The 15,663-nt window shown below is 53.5% G+C and overlaps 1 protein-coding gene across 2 annotated transcripts in view; it reads left to right on the plus strand.

Annotated features, from left to right (window-relative positions):
* The first annotated feature begins 7,155 nt into the window (after window positions 1-7,155).
* TMPRSS13 (transmembrane serine protease 13) overlaps window positions 7,156-15,663 on the plus strand; it is a 28,920-nt gene continuing 20,412 nt past the window's right edge. The window contains exon 1 of one of the 2 annotated variants that reach the window (XM_053900424.1): window positions 7,156-7,688. In XM_053900424.1, the coding sequence (XP_053756399.1) occupies window positions 7,668-7,688 (21 nt within the window). In that variant the 5' untranslated portion in view covers window positions 7,156-7,667. The remainder of the gene's footprint in view (window positions 7,689-15,663) is intronic. The other variant, XM_019469026.2, reaches the window with a different exon arrangement.

Consider the following 15,663-nt stretch of genomic DNA (forward strand, 5'->3'; position numbering starts at 1 on the left):
GACGCCTCAGTGGGGGAAAACTAAGGCTGAGAAGAAAAAAACAATATAAACCTATAACTCCTGGAAGGTTGGACTTGAATTCTGATGTGTTGCAAAAGGGCACAGAGTAGAGATCAGAAATGTTGAGTGGAGACCTGTTTGTATAGTTTTAAAGCTTACAGTAATAACATCTGATGTTCTTAGAGCACTTCAGAGTTTTCTAGACGCCGCCTCACGGTACCATTTGGTGTCTAAGGAGCAGGCAGAGCCCACGTTATCTTTACTGGATCCCATTTGAGAGGATTTAAGTAAAGTAACTGGCCAAGGTTCCACTTCTGGGAAGTGGCCAAGCCGGGGCTGGACCTGGGTCACGACGCATTGTCCCTAAGAAGAGCTATATGTTGGCAATAGGGACAGGTTCAAGGGAAGTATTCATATCTTCCTGGATTTTATGTTGCTCACAGTTATTGAGGGACTTTGAAGCTGTTTGGGATGTATTAATTTGTTCTAAACTGAGAATCGTTTGAGAGCCAATGAACCAGAATGTTTTCTTTCCCAACTCTGAGTAACCTATAGGAGAAATGGAATAATGCAGAGGCACGCTCTGATACGTAACGTTTCTCATGGTAACTGGATTTAAAGTCTGGATAATTCTGTAACTTTGGAAATGATTCACCTTTGAAAGGCAAAAAATTCAAAACGCACAACGTTTCCCTTTCACTGAGCAGACAATAGAAATGTCTGTCTCTTGGTGACAGTTGGCAAAACACAACGTGATTAATCTGAGGACCTGTGGGGGTTCACCTTCGGTGACTTCACCTGATCATCTGCTCTGATAAAAACACATCTGGGGCAGCCGAAAAAAATTGAACTAGGAGAAGACTTGCACCAAAATAAGGTATTTCCTTTAAAAGACTCTTGGCGGAAAAGAATATAAAGGTTCTAACAAGGATGCACAGACTTTACACGTTCAACTTTATCATTAAAAGAGCATATTGATATTCAAGAACATTTAAAAGGATAGTGACCCATGATACCTGTCACAACTGACACCTCTTGGTAGGAGCAGAGATGTGGGGGCTGCAAATGTGGATTTGAGATTTAGTTAGTTCTATCCTTATAAGCTGTTGACAGTGGGGAGTTTCTTTCTTTGAGTCTTCGCTGCTTTGTTGCAAAAAGAGAGGGTAATATTAACCGCTGTGCCCTTGTGTTCTGAGGACAAAGTGAAATAATGCATGAGTGCAGAAGTGCTTTGCAAATGTGAGTTTTTATTTCCTGGTGCCTTTGTTATTTTTAACCATGAATATATGTGTATAGTTTCTGCTCAAAAATTTTATTTATTGCCCGTTGCACCTGTTTTTGCTTTCTGTCTGGTTTCTGATCGTTCTTCTGTTCCTGTGTCTCTGGACAGTATTTGGGGGTATTTTCTTCCTCCTCAAACTGCGACTCTGTTCCTGTCAGATTCTCCGGTTCTCAGCTCTTTGGCAAGGAGCTCCACACCACCTGATTACCTTCGTTGGCTTTCTTCTCTGGTGCCAGATCTCTCTACTTAGAGATTACCAGGCTCTCTGGGCTTGAAGGAGACCTCACTTTGGAAAGAGGAACTGTCTGAGCTCTGGGGGCCCTGGGAAGAAGTGGCTAGAAGTTGTAGCTCTCTTAGCTACAACAGTAACTCAGTCCTGAGTCTCAGCCTGGGGCTTTCTCTGCCCAACTACCAGCTAAGGACCCTTCTGTTTGGGCTTCCGATTCAAAGCACCCGTCGTAACGCTCTCCACACCTGCTCAGGGCACTGCTGTTGTTCAACCCAACTTAGACATCGTAACCTATCATAATGGCTACTCCTTATTGGTGGACGCTGTGTACCAAGTCCTGTGCCGACTGTCATTGAATGAACATGAGTACTTTTTCTGAGAGCAACAATTATCCCCCTTTTATAAATGAGGAAACTGAGGTTCTAAGATAGGAAGGAACCTGCCCAAAGATGTAGAGGTAGTGCCTGGAAGAGCTGGGATTCCAGAATTATCTGCTCTCCGAGTCCCTTCTACAAACCGCTCGACACTCACTGCTCTGAATGTGCCTTTCCTTCCAGGCCCATCAAGCTCCCCGTGACAGCCCCAGAATGCCAGGCTGTGGTACCGCCTGTCTTTCTAGAACCTTCTGGAATCTTACCCCCTCCTCCAGAAAGCCTTCTCAGACGGATCAGAGGGAAGTAAAGGCATTCCTGTCTGAGTGTGGGAGTCTCGTGCTCACAGTTGCATGCTTCCCGTTCACCCCCACTTAGGCTGTGAATGTTTGGCTCCAGCTGTGTGCACGTGGGCTCACGTTCGCCTCTGCTGGGCTTAAGCCCCACATGCCTGTCGGCATTGCCGGTCTGTCCGTAGCTGCTTCAGTTCTGTGGAAATAGCAGCAGCCCAACGGGCAGTTGGCTGGTGTTGTCTGAAGGAGGGGCCCGTGGAAAAATGGCTCTGGGGCCCTGGCTCTGGGCCCGCCCTTCAGGAGGGCCACAGTGTCTGTGGGGTTTGTTTTGGAGAAATCCACGGAGGTGAGGGGACTTGGAGTAAGTGAAGGAGGTGGGTGCGTTCCCGTGGCAGAGTGCAGACTCCCCAGGCTCCCCACGCCGTCGCCCTCAAGGGAGAGAGGAGAGTCACGAAGAAGTGGGATTTGACTTTTGCAGAATGTCCCTGTGGAGGGGAACTGGGAACTCCAGAGAAACGGGTGTGGGCGAGTCACGAGGAAGAACAGCTGGGTCCAGTCCTTCTTTGGAAACAGGTGGCGCCTAAGTAATACCAGATGGTGGCCCTTCCCACCCCTGGGAGCCAGCTGGGACAGGTGGGTGGCCACCAGAGGGTTCACCTGGGAGGCCTCGGCTGCGCTGGCCCCGGGGGCCCCTTGGGGGGCAGGGCCGGTCTCCCATCGTCCAGTGCCCGCCGGCTGCCCGCTGTTCAACAGGGTGGGGACCAGTGTGTGCCGAGGGAGCCGGGGATTCTGCGAGGGGCTTCTGACCTAGTTTGTCCCATCCGAGTCTGGAGTTTTGATGTCACCATGAGCCCAATGACGATTACAGGGAGAAGCATGGGGCTTTGTTCCTCTTTGTCCTGGGCTGGTCCCGAATGAGACAAAAAGGGGTGGCCGAGCCCATGACTAAGAGAAACACTGGATCCGTGGTTCACTATTCGAGACTCTCCGAGGTGCAGACCGGCTGTGGGGTCATCAGGTGGTCCTTTGGCCAACCTTACGCTTCCCGCCCGTGTTTATTTTCTGGCTTCCCCTCCTGGGTGTGCCTGTCCTTCCTCCCTCTCCTGTCCCCATCACCCAGAGGAGAGGCCCCAAATCTGCTGGAAATAGGGAGCCTCAGAGTTGCCCCACCAGCAGAAACCCCTGTAAGCCTTCCTTTGGGTGGCTGAGAGGCCAGCTGGGCACCAGGAACTTGGTTTAGTCTTCTGGCCTGTTTTGCCTCGGCTTGAAAAAACAAACAAACAAACCCATCCTACCTGGCCTCCCTTTACAAAATCCAGGAGCACCGTTGACAGAGTGCCTGGTGTGGGTCCGGGGCAGTGAGCCAGCTGCTCTGTGCTCAGAGAGAGCCACCAGGCCTAGGGACAGGGGCATACAGGCTCTGGCTCAGGGGGTTTCTCCCAGCGACATCCCCTTGAGGGTGGGCTCAGTGTCTCCTCTCTGCCTTGACTGGCCTCTGAGTATGCTGTCTGTGCCCGGCCCCCTCAGGCCCGGAGAGAAGCCCCTCTGTTGTGCTCTGAGTGATGGAGAAGCTCCAAACTGGGGTGCAGAGTGGGGAATGGTGCTCAGGGCTTCCACGGAGAGAGCTCAGGAAGTGATCCGGAATAAAGCTGATGAAGGAGGACTCAGGAAAGAGAAGCATCGATAACAAGGCAAGAATATAAAGGCCAAGAGCCCTATTTCCATCCGTAGCCCCGGGATGGGGCTCCCGAGGCCTCCGTGGTGGCAGCTGGGGCAGCCGTGAAAGCAGACAGCCTGGACTTTAGTCTCAGAATAGGGAGTGCGGTGTCTTCCTCTGGCTGCCTTGAGGCCCATGCTTGTTTGCATGGCTGATGTTTTGTTTTGTTTTTTAATGTAAAACTCCGCCTCAGATGGAAATGACCAGGAGGTGGGAAATGACCGGGAATGAATGGGCCTGGTGGCTGGCAGGGATCCTGTAGGGGTCGGTGGCTCGGTCAGCAAGGACCCCGGGACAGGCCAACTTGTGTCTCTGATAAAACAGCAAGAAAGGGCCTACCGGGTGCCGGACACATGCTCTGGTCTGATGTGTCATAGCCTCTTCCCAGACGTTCGGTCTGAAGACCTCCAAGTTCATGTAACTGGCCTTCACCTCCAAGTCAGGGTTTTCACCTGCTCCACTTGGCCCAGAACCCCAAGTCTGAGCTCTTTCTTCCCAGAGGCTGGTGGGGCCTTCGGGGGAAAAGGTGGAGGGTGACGTGAGGAGGCCGGTGGTCCGGAGTGGGGAGGGGGGCACGGAGTGATGGACATCACGGCCCAGCAGCAGCCTCGTAGCTCTCCGGTGGCCAGAGTGGGGGCTGGGTGCTCCCTCGGACAGAGGGAAGAGGAGGCGCTGGGGACATGATCCGGTGCCTCTTCAGGACCGGATGACCATGTGGTGGTCCCTCTGCTGTGACAGGCTGCTCAAGACAGCAGGAAGGGGACGTGGCCTGCGGCTAAGTTCTGCTCTCTTGGAGAGCCAGGAGTGTGACACCGAAAATAACTCAAGGTTGGAAAACGCCAGGGTCCCTGCCTGGGCCCTCCGAAATCTCTCTCCCCCATCTGCCTCGGAATTAGGTTTTCCTCGAGACACCTGAAGCTGGAGCTGACGGTTTCCACTCTGTGCTAGAAGTTTCTGTTTTCTTGCAGGTAAATGGGGAGAATATGGTCACTTCCTTTAAGTCTTTGCTCAAGTGTCAGTTACGTGAACCCCTGAGATCAGGGTTGTTTCAAACTGTAACTCTGCTCCCAGCCCTCTTGATCCCCTTCGCTCCTTTATTTTGTTTCATAGCACTCCCTCCCTCCCTCCCTCCCTCCCTCCTTCCCTCCCTCCCTTCCTCACTCCCTCCCTCCCTTCCTCACTCCCTCCCTCCCTCCCTCCCTTCCTTCCTCCCTCCCTCCCTCCCTCCTTCCCTCCCTTCCTTCCTCCCTTCCTCCCTCCCTCCCTCCCATCCTTCCTCCCTCCCTCCCTCCCTTCTTCCTTCCTTCCTTCCTTTCTTCCTTCCTTCCTCCCTCCCTCCCATCCTTCCTCCCTCCCTTCTTCATTCCTTCCTTTCTTCCTTCCTTCCTCCTTCCCTCCCTTCTTCCTTCCTTCTTTCCCCCTCCCTCCCATCCTTCCTCCCTCCCTCCCTTCTTCCTTCCTTCCTTTCTTCCTTTCTTCCTTCCCTCCCTCCCTTCTTCCTTGCTTCCTTTCTTCCTTCCTTCCCTCCCTCCCTTCTTCCTTCCTTCCCTCCCTCCCTTCTTCCTTCCCTCCTTCCTTCCTTTTCTTTTCTTCTTTCTTTCTTTCTTTCTTTCTTTCTTTCTTTCTTTCTTTCTTTCTTTCTTTCTTTCTTTTCTTTCTTCTTTTTAAATTTACATCCAAGTTAGTTAGCATATAGTATAATAATGATTTCAGGAGTAGAATCCAGTGATTCATCCCCTGTGTAGAACACCCAGTGCTCATCCCAACAAGTGTCCTCCTTAATGCCCCTTCCCCATTTAGCCCATCCCCCTACCCAACACCCCTCCAGCAACCCTTACTGTGTTCTCTTTACTGAAGAGTCTTTTATGTTTTGTCCCCTGCTTGTTTTTATATTAGTTTATATTATTTTTGCTTCCCTTCCCTTACGTTCATCGGTTTTGTATCTTAAATTCCACATACGAGTGAAATCATAGGAGGTTTGTCTTTCTCTAACTTCGCCTAGCATAATACCCTCCAGTTCCATCCGTGTAGTTGCAAATGGCAAGATTTCATTCTTTTGACTGCCAAATAATATTCCACTATATGTGTATGTATATGTGTGTGTGTATATATTACACACATATATACGTATATATATGTACATATATGTGTGTGTATATATACATGTATATGTACACACACATATACATATACATACATTCATATATCTGTCGATGGACACTTGGGCTCTGTCCATGCTTTGGCTCTTGTCGATAGTGCTCCTATAAACATTGGGGAACACGTGCCCTTTTGAAACAGCACACCCGTATCCCTTGGAGAAATGCCTAGTGGCACTTCTCACTTTCTAATATACTGTTCTATCACCTATCTGTCTGTCTGTCTGTCTATTCGTCTATTATCTATCTACTATCTATCTACCATAGATATCTGTTTGTCTATAATCTATCTATCTATCTACCTATCATCATCATTTATCTGTTTGTTTATTTTTATCCCCATACGAGTGCCATGGCGCGGGGTGTCTGCCCGCTCTGTTCCCCACGTCCGCAGCCCCCAGCGCAGTGCCAGGCTCCTACGAGGCACCGAAGTGTTTGTCGGGTAACCGAGTGGAGGATGGGTGAGTAGCATTGTTGTAAAGATGCGTTACCCACGTTACTGTATGTAAAGCATTCGGCAGGGTCGCCAGCGCCTTATCATTATCGCCGCTGCTGTTTGTTAGATGTGAGTTGTGCAGATTCGTCAGCCTCTCCGGCTGTCTCTCCGTCTGTAAAACCAGCAGCTCGAATCACTGGATGGTCCCTGGGCTTCCTTCAGTCTGTAAAAAGTCTGCAGTTCCAGGACCTTCGTGCCCCCAGATGCTCAGCTTTTGGGAAGTTCTTCCCAAAGCCCACCTGAAACTTCTCAGTAGCAGCTCTGCTGGGCTTGGGTGTGCTGAGCACCCCTTTGGAGGCAGCTCTTTTTCTGTTTCTTTTGACAGATCAGCATGGGGCGCAGCTGGGAGACCGTGAGTCAGCTCGCTACTTCTTAGAACGGTTTCCATTCAGATACTTCTATGTTTTATTTTAATTGGCTTTTGACGTGCCGTCTCATAACGTTTTATTGTGTTCAATAGAGGCGATACATTATGTGCATAATTAGAAGCCGTTTGATTTTAACTTCTTTGGTAGGAGTTTTCACGGAGAAAAAGTTCGGCAAATGAAAATTTTGCCGCACCGGGTGCCTTGATTTGGGGTTTTGGACACATGGTCCTTGGAGGTGAAGGTTGACACTGTCCTGTCCTGGGTGGGGCTCTGGTCCCTGGCCTTGGACGTTCCCTACAGGAACAGGGTCATACACCTCAGAGGGCCCGGGAGCATCTGTTTTAGGGGCTCAGGTTGACGGGACTAAGACAGCCCTCACAGGGCCTGGACCTTTTCTCTCAGAATCCCCCTCTGAAAGAAGCATCCTGGAACCCCTTGTTTCCTCATAGCTGACTCTGTGGGGGAAGTTTCAGAGGTAAAGCCAGCTTCACACTCCTGGAATTTGGTATTTGGTATTCACTGAGTAACTGGGATGGCCTCGGAGGAGGGGAGAGGGACAGGTCTGGCCAGTTCTGTGGTGTTGTTTATACTTGAGATTACCTCACAGGTCCCAACCCGCTTCCCCGCCCCATCTGGCGGGGGCTGGCCCTCAGCCTTCCAGCCCCCTTTTGCCCACATGCCGGGGAAGCCAGGGGCCAACATGGATCTCCCTGTAGACATCAGCTGAGTCTGGAAGCCTCACCCCTCAGGAGACCATGGAAAGGGACGGCAGCCGGGTGAGTGTCCCCGGGCCTTGGGCCAGAACTTCCCGGCGGTGAGGAAGCAGGGACAGGGCTGGGAGGTAGGTGGGGCGCCACCTGTATGCCTCTGGTTTGGGGGCAGATTGAGTGTGCCTTTCCTCATTTGAAGCTACTTTGGCCTCCTTTTATCCTGGTTTCTAGGAGGGGCCCCTGGGAGGAGTGGACGGGATTTGGGATCCGCTCAGGAAGCACCACCGGGCTGTGCCTGAAGTTTGGGCTCCTGCTTGCTCTGTGTCCTGGGAGCACCCTGGCCAGGGCATTAATGCTGTTAGATCATCACTTTTGCTGGTCTGAGAAATCACTGAACCTTGGCCTTCTAACTGGATTTCGGCGTTATCCTGGCCAACCCCCTCACTAGACTCCTAAGCCATCCTAGAAAAAAGTGACTTTCTATGAGTATTTGGGACCTTCAAGGAGACTTGTCATTATCCTTTGGTTACTTTCAGGCTTCATAACATCCATGCTTGGAAAGGGCTTCCTTATGTCTAACCATAATTCCTTCTGCTACAACTCAGGTTCCTTACCTCTTCTTCTGTTCTTGTTGGTGGTAGAGAGCGGCTAGAATGTCGTCTGTGGAAAAGCCAGTTATATACACGTGAAGGCGTCCGGAGATTTTGTTCCACTGTGCCTCAGATCTCTTTCCTCAAGGGACGTACTTCTTGTGTTCTAATTTCTCCTTAGGTCTTGCTTTCTCCTCCTCCCCACCTTCTTTTGTTCTTTACCGACATCCTCTTCTGCCGACGTAGTAGAATCGGAGACTCTGGGAAGGATGGGGCAGCTCTGGGTTTGAGAAGGATCAGCTCAGCCTACGTTTTGGCTTATAGTTGACTTGTGGGCCATTCTGAACCCAAGATACGTTTCTGCAACTTTCACTGTCACCTTTTCCGCCATTCTTCCAGCCCCCTCTTGACTTCTTTCCCGTGCTTCCCTTTTGACCTCTGCACTGTTCTCCTTGGTTCCTGTCTCCACCTCACCAAGGTCACTGGGTCCCAGGCGTCTCGGGTCACTGGAGCCTCTTGTGAGCAGTAAGGGCAACGCATAGGGCAGAATGGAGTTTTGTCTGAGGTGTGGGGAAGGTGGACCCACAGTTACAGCCATGGGGCATGTTTGTTGGTGACTTTCTGGGAGCCTGCCCTTGATGATCCCTAAATACAGAGGATGAGAAGGGCTGATTTGTCTGAAGGAGGGTAGGGCCAGTCCCCGGGCAGGGTCATAGAGGTGACCTCTGCTTATGACGCTCATCTTTCCAGAGGTAGGGACCACCATGGAAGGTCACTGGAGGGGCACAGTGGCGAGAACAGACTTTTCATTCCCGATGGAAGAGGTGTTAAGAGGTGTGTTAGGTGCCCTGTTCATTGTGGGAGCCTGTCCTAACTTACTTTGGAATGAAAGAATTGGACCACTCTTCCCTCATTTAAGGTGGTTAAAGTCACCCCCTTGTTTAGGGTAGAACCTCCAAGATAGTGAGCTTCAGGTGGGGAGCAGGGGGAGCTCCCGGGGGCTCTTAATCTTATCTGCAGCAGATTATTTCAGATCGATTCGTTGAATAGGAGCAGACTGGGAGAAACTGGTTGGCTAAGTCCGTGCCTTCTCTCGGAGGGCTTCACCGCAGGGAGATGGACATTGTGGCTTTTGTCCTTCAGCTCCTTAAAGTGGTGAGGCAGATGATGGCCAACGGACGTGAGCCTGATGAAGTTCCTGTGCATGTCGGTTGGGTCTTCAGGGGGACCTTGGACAGGAGGTAGAGAAGGCTCACAGCCTCTCTGTCTTCAGAGGAGGCGCTTCCTCCTCGGTGTCATCATCCTCTAGGGGCTAGTCCTGACTCCCCTAACAACGTGTACAAATATCTCTTCTCCGTGCCTCAGGTTTTCCACCTACCAAAGAAGAGGGTTGGACAAATGCTTCCCCCCCGCCACCTCTGGCCCCTTTCTGGCTCCGTGACGGTCTTTGGAATTATACAGAATGGGGTCGGAGGTGCACCACACTGGATATGTGCATTTGTTCTTGAACAATAGTGTGTGTTTTGTGGTTTTTTTCCAAAAGGTGTCACGTTCTTCATGCTTACAGAAGTGCAATGCTTATTATAGAAAACCGAATGGACCCATTGATAAAACAATAAGACAGTGTAGACGGGTCTTCTTAAAATAGACCAGGTTCTCAGCCAATCAGTCCAAGACCACAGATGCTGTGGACTCGAGAGCAGCTGGTGGTCCCAGGTCAGGTCTAGGATGAGGTACCCTCCCCTCAGGGGGCTGGGCAGGCTCTGAAGACGGAAGGCCAATAGGCTCCGGTCACCGTGCCATCAACCCCATAGTGCAGGCTTCCCCCGGACCCTTGGCACCTGCTCTTTGCCCTTCTAGGCATGCTGCCCTCCCCTGAGACCTCTGTGTTCCATGTTATCATTGGTGCTGAGCAGCCTTTCACCTGGCCTGTCCCACCTGCCCCCCCCCCCCCCCCCCCCGCCCCCGCATTGTCCCTGTGACTTGGCAAATGTGAACGAGAATGTGTGGGAGTGTGTGTATGGGGCTGCAGGTTGGGGTGCTGGGCGGGAAGGCCGACTGATGTAACAATAGCCACTTAGCGTAAGTGTGTTGTTTTGGCAAAACAGCTTCCTCTTGGTACAGCAACAGCGGGGTGGACTGTGCCCAGCCAGGCAGGCAAGGGTGCTGCAGGGAGGGGTGAGGGAAGCCGGCACAGGGAACCCGGGGCTTTGGCAGGACCTTGGCAGGACCATGTGGAGTGTGCCTCCTCTGATAGGACCATCGGAGAGCCTCCGTTAAGTACCAGCCCCGAACTGTGTCACCACCCCAGCATTGGCGTGGGAGGGAAATGGGGGGAAACTGAGGCCGCCAGCCCCTGGGCAATCAAATATTAGTTGCTTGGCAGTAACGGGCCCCCGATGTTCTTTAAAGTCTTTGATGAATGAACACATGCATGAATGAATAAACTAATGAATGGACAAGAAGGTGTTTTGATTCTGGTCTAACGGGGATCCCCGAGGCTTTTTCATGAGGCACCGTAAATTAGAAGACTCTTTAATGCTCACCCAGGCCGGTCATTTTCAAGTTCTTTGTAGCCGCAGCCCCTTTGGTTCAAATGAAATCATATGTGGGGCCCATTGTACAAACTGCAAAGTGGATCTCCTCTCTTTGAAGTGGGGTGAAGGACCCCAAGCCCTTTCCCTGCTACAATGGTCCCTGAGACATTTCCACGGAACCTCTAATGCTCCGGGGACACTGCTTGAAAACAGCTGATCGTCTGCTCCCTTCATTTGCTAGATCGGGAGCTGAGACTCCGAGAGGGATGCCGCTGTCCTTCAGGTCATGTGGATACGGGAGCAGAGCAAGCCTCCCCTGGGTCTTCCAGGCCTGGGACAAGGGACGCCTCCACTCGGCTTCTTAGTCTGGAGCCCAGTGTGATGCCAGGGGTTCCCCAGTTTGGAAGGAGGTGCTGGCGAATCTGCCTGTGCTCTGAGGGGAGCCTGTATTTGTGGGATTTCTCCGGGTTCAGGGAGAGGGGGCAGTGGGACGGAGCCCCGTGTACCTGGAGGAACAACGAAGCCTGGGTTGAGCAGTAAGGATGGGGAAGAAGCATGATCCATTCCGTCCCAGTTCAGACCGGTTCCTTGGAGACCAGTTCAGTCCAGTCCAGTCCACAGTAGAATGGGTTCAGCCTCCCCTGCCGTGGCCCAGGGGCTCCCCAGCCTCCCAACAGGCCAGGGGGCCTTTTCGCTTCCTTGTACCTTTTAATGCCTCCCGTAGGGACTGGGGGCATCTCTCCCTGCCTAGCCCAGGCTGGGGGCCTGCCTATGCCTCCCGCTCTGAACATGCTTGATACTCACTGCGAGAGAGAAGCTCCCATAGGGGCCTCAGTCTGGTGAGGAGTCCTTCCCCATCGGAGCCTGGTAAGGGGCGGTGGGAAAGCACATTGATGTGCAGCAGCCGAAGAACGGGAGCCAGAAGGTTAGGGTTCGGGTCCTGGCACCACCCCTGACTGGCTGTATAACCTTAGACGAATCCCATTGCCTTTCTGGGCCTTCATCACCTTCTCAAGTGAGGTGATGCAGGCCGTATGAAGGGATGGGCCAGGGCAGAGGAGGGAGGCCCCACCAGCTTGGGCTGGACTTGAACGGGCCCTGACGGACCTGGCCTTGGGTCACGAAGTCATGTCCTCATTGCTGCCTGCCGCCCAGGTGGACATTCTTCGGGTCTCGAGGGAACCCTTTCCTAGGCTCTTCTCCCTGGCATTGCCGGCTGGGCCTGCAGGAGGCCCAGAGAGGTCAAAGGCGGGACCGCTCGGGCTCTTGTTCACTCACGGCCATCCCCCACAAGGTCAGGGCCCACGGGACAGAGACTGCCGCCAGAAACCACGCCTGGGGTGGGGAATCTGCCCCTGTGAAGCTGTGGAATAGAGGGCCGCAGGCCAGGTGCAAGGGGCCTTGGGTTTTAGTCCCTATTCTGCTCTAAGAGGTACCTAAGTGACTCTGGGGAGAGCACACAAATGTTTCAGGCTTCTACTTCCTTGACTGTAAAATGGGAATAATAATTCTTACTGACTTCTGTTCAGGAAAGTGCTTGGAAAGAACCCCAGAGCTGGGGACTGCTCTTCTCAGCCCTCTCCCTGGCCTGTCGCTCGCTGCCTTCCCGTGGATCCCTGCTCCGCCGGCCTTCAGGCCAGGCCACCTCATGCCCCAGGACACCCCCAGGGGTCTGTTGTGAGTAGGGACCCCTGGGGACTGCAGAGGCCCAGGCAGGTGGTGGCGGCGACAGCCTGGGGTATAGGCCTGGTCCGTGATACAGTGAGGGCTCACGACTGTATTACCCCAGGGGCTCACCTCAGAGAGCACCCTAGGGGGAGGAGGGCGGGGAGAGGCAGGGCCAGGGAAGAGTGGCTGGCAGTGCTCGGCCAGGGAAACGGTCCAGAGTCAGCCACGCTCTGGCTGCGCCCTGTCCATCTGCCCTGCGTGCGGGCTGGGGAGAGCCTGGAGTCGGCCATCTGCGTTCCATTCTGGGTCTTCTGCTCACTGGCAAAGGCCAGGATTGGGCCGGTTCTGGTCCCAGCTCAGCCCCTTGTATCTTGGGACTTTGGGCAAGAAGCCTCCTCTCTCCCTCTCCCCCACCTACTCCAGGCATCTGCTCTGAGGGTGAGGCCAGGCCACCAGGAGGGAGGCTGGATGCCAGCAGTTGCTCTCCAGGAATTGAGGAAAGGAAATGAGTTGCTGCTGTCGCAGGTTAGACAGCAGGAAGAACTTCCAGCAGGGTGGGGCGGCAGGCCGTGAAATGGGTAAAGAAGGATGGCGGTGGAATCTTCTATTCCAGTGGCCCCTGGAGACCTCTTCCCAGCCTCCTGTGATGGTCCGGGTTGAGGTTCGGAGTCAGGGAGGTAGAGCGGACAGCCTCCCTGTGGAGGCTGCTTTCCTCGGGTCTTGGGGCTGTCTGTCCACCCTGCTGTCCCTGCTGGGGTTCACGTTCCCCACATGGGAGCTCTCCTGTGGGGCTGGGGCTCAGGCCTCTTCTCTTGCCCTGGTCTTCGGGGCCCGAGACTCTGTTCGTGCCTCCCCCAGGCTCTGGCGCCAGAGGGCTTGCTCTACGGAGGCCAGGACTCCCAGGACCCCCAGCTCTTTCTTGGATATTGCCCTGTCAATCCCCACAAGCCTACTCCCCAGCCCTGGGCAGATTTTGTGCTGGGCTGAGGCTCAAAGTCAGCGGCTTTAGAGTCTGGCCGGGGACTACTCACCCCCTTGGGTACCGAGCCCAAGATTAGTCCCATTTTACATGCCCCAGCTCTCTCTGGACTCCGAGAAGAGGGACCCATGGGAGTCTCCTGCCTAGACCCTCGCTTGCCTGCTCAGGGGGTCTTCTGGCTGCTTCCTGTGCGCCAAGGCCGTGGGTGGGCATGCTGGGACCTACCGTGCAGGTGGAACATTGGGGAGAAGGTTGGGCAAGGCTCAGGAAGTCCCCCCCCCCCCCACCCCGTTGCCTTTCTCGCTGCTCCAGGCTTCCCGCTGTGCCTGCCCCCCCCCCCCCGCCCCGCCAGCTACCCCTCTGGTCTCATTCCCTCCCCCTAGCCTTCCCATCATCCCCCTCTGGGCCTCCACCTGCTGTGGCCCCCTTTGTTCCTGCCATGGTGATGTGGTACCAGGACCAGGGCCCCGGGGTCCTGCTCAGGTGGGGACAACCTGAACTCTTGAATGAGAATCAGAGGCTTATGATAAGTCCCTGCAAGCCCACCAATCAGTTCAGCGGCTTTGGGCATGCTCTCTAGTCCCCTGCACCCAGTTTCCTCATGTATTAACTGGGGATCGTGGTTCCTGCCCGGTTTGCTAGCAAGGCCCTGTGAGAATCACATGAAATAATGAGTGCGGAAGCTTTTTGCACACCGTAAGCCTCAAGGAAGGGAAGGAAGTCACTGGGGACACTCGTGATACCGTGGGTCCAGACTCTACCTGCTCTTAGTAGGTCTGGCCGGGACCCCAGCCCTGTCACTTACCTGAGATGGGAGTTTGGGCATCTTCTTAACCTCTCCGGACCGCGGTTTCAAGATCTGTTAAGTGGGGCTCACACTAACAGCTGTAAAGAGCTTTGATGAGGTTGAGATGGGATCCAGTTAAGTTCCTAACAGGCTGCCACATTTGTTGTGGCGTGCCACACATTTACAGACCAGGTTCTTTCATGTGTATCCTGCGGTGATCTGGGGGAAGGAGGCGAGATCGGTCCCATCTTACCCGTGTGGAGACAGACTGAAGTATTCACTTACTTGCCCAAGGCAGCCCGTTCGGGAATGGATGCAGTCATATTTGAGCTCACATTTTTCTATTTCAAGTCCGTCGTCTTCAACAAACAGACACCCACTGTCACAGCTGATGGTCCCCAAGTCCTTACTTTCCATATGGCGTCTATAACAAACAACGCTGTGAAGCAGGGTCATTGGCTCACCTTACAAATACGGAATCCGAGGTACAAAGAGGTTAAGTCACTGGCCCGGAGTCACTTGCTGGCGTGGGGAGTGCTTGATGACTGGCAGACTGTCTCTCCTGTCCCCTGGCTCCACCAGGTCCTGGCGAGTGCAGCACCCACCCGTGATTCCTGCCAGAAAGAAGTTCCACAAGACTGAGATCCCTGTGGAACCACCAGCCCCACTTCCAGGCTCCCCATGGTGCTCCCAGCCCTGCAAGGGCCCAGCTCTCAGGCCATGTCACAAATGCAGAATGAGCGCCCTGTATGCAGGTGCAGGGAGAAGACTGTGCCGGGGCTCTTGCTACCGACTCGAGAAGGCAGGGGAGCTCAGACACAGGCAGGCTTGGGGCAGAATCCCGACTGTGTGATTCTGGCCAGTCTGAGCCCTGGGCGTTGGTTTCCTTATCTGTCAAATGGGCTTCTAAAAACACCAAACTCTCGGGGACCTGGATGGAGTGAGGACCTCACAAGCTCACAGACAAGGAAGCTTTTTGTAAATTGTAAAGTGCTTTGCATGGTGACCTAATTATTTTATTGTCTCACGTAATGGAAATTGGCCCCCAAGGGTAGGGAAGGCTTATTGTGTGAGCACAGCAGGGAAGGAAGCCTGGCAGGCCAGTTGAGCTGCCCAGTGCCAGGATCCCGGGCAGGTGCTAAGGCTTAGGCCACCACTGGTGGGAGGCAGGGGGCTCTAAACAGTCTGGGTCTTAGGAGGGCCTTCGTCTGGACTTTATCTCCCTAAGATGAGCTCCCGCCACCTTTCGGCCCTTTGGTCATGCCTCGTGGCTGTTGACGTTCATCCAGGTGGGTGCTGTGTGGGCCAAGGCGAAGGCAGAGAGAAATGGTCATTTCCTGCCCAGCCGCCATGTGCCAGATGCAGGCAAGACATTTTCTATTTTATCTCACTGAATCCTCAGCATCATTAGTCCTATCCTGCAGACTAAGAAAAAGAAAGGTTCAGTGGCTTGCCTGAAGTCACGCTGCTGGCTGCAGGA

This window comes from Panthera pardus, unplaced genomic scaffold, assembly GCF_024362965.1.
Source record: "Panthera pardus isolate Hobbes unplaced genomic scaffold, ASM2436296v1 HiC_scaffold_12, whole genome shotgun sequence".
NCBI classification, from domain to species: Eukaryota; Metazoa; Chordata; class Mammalia; order Carnivora; family Felidae; genus Panthera; species Panthera pardus.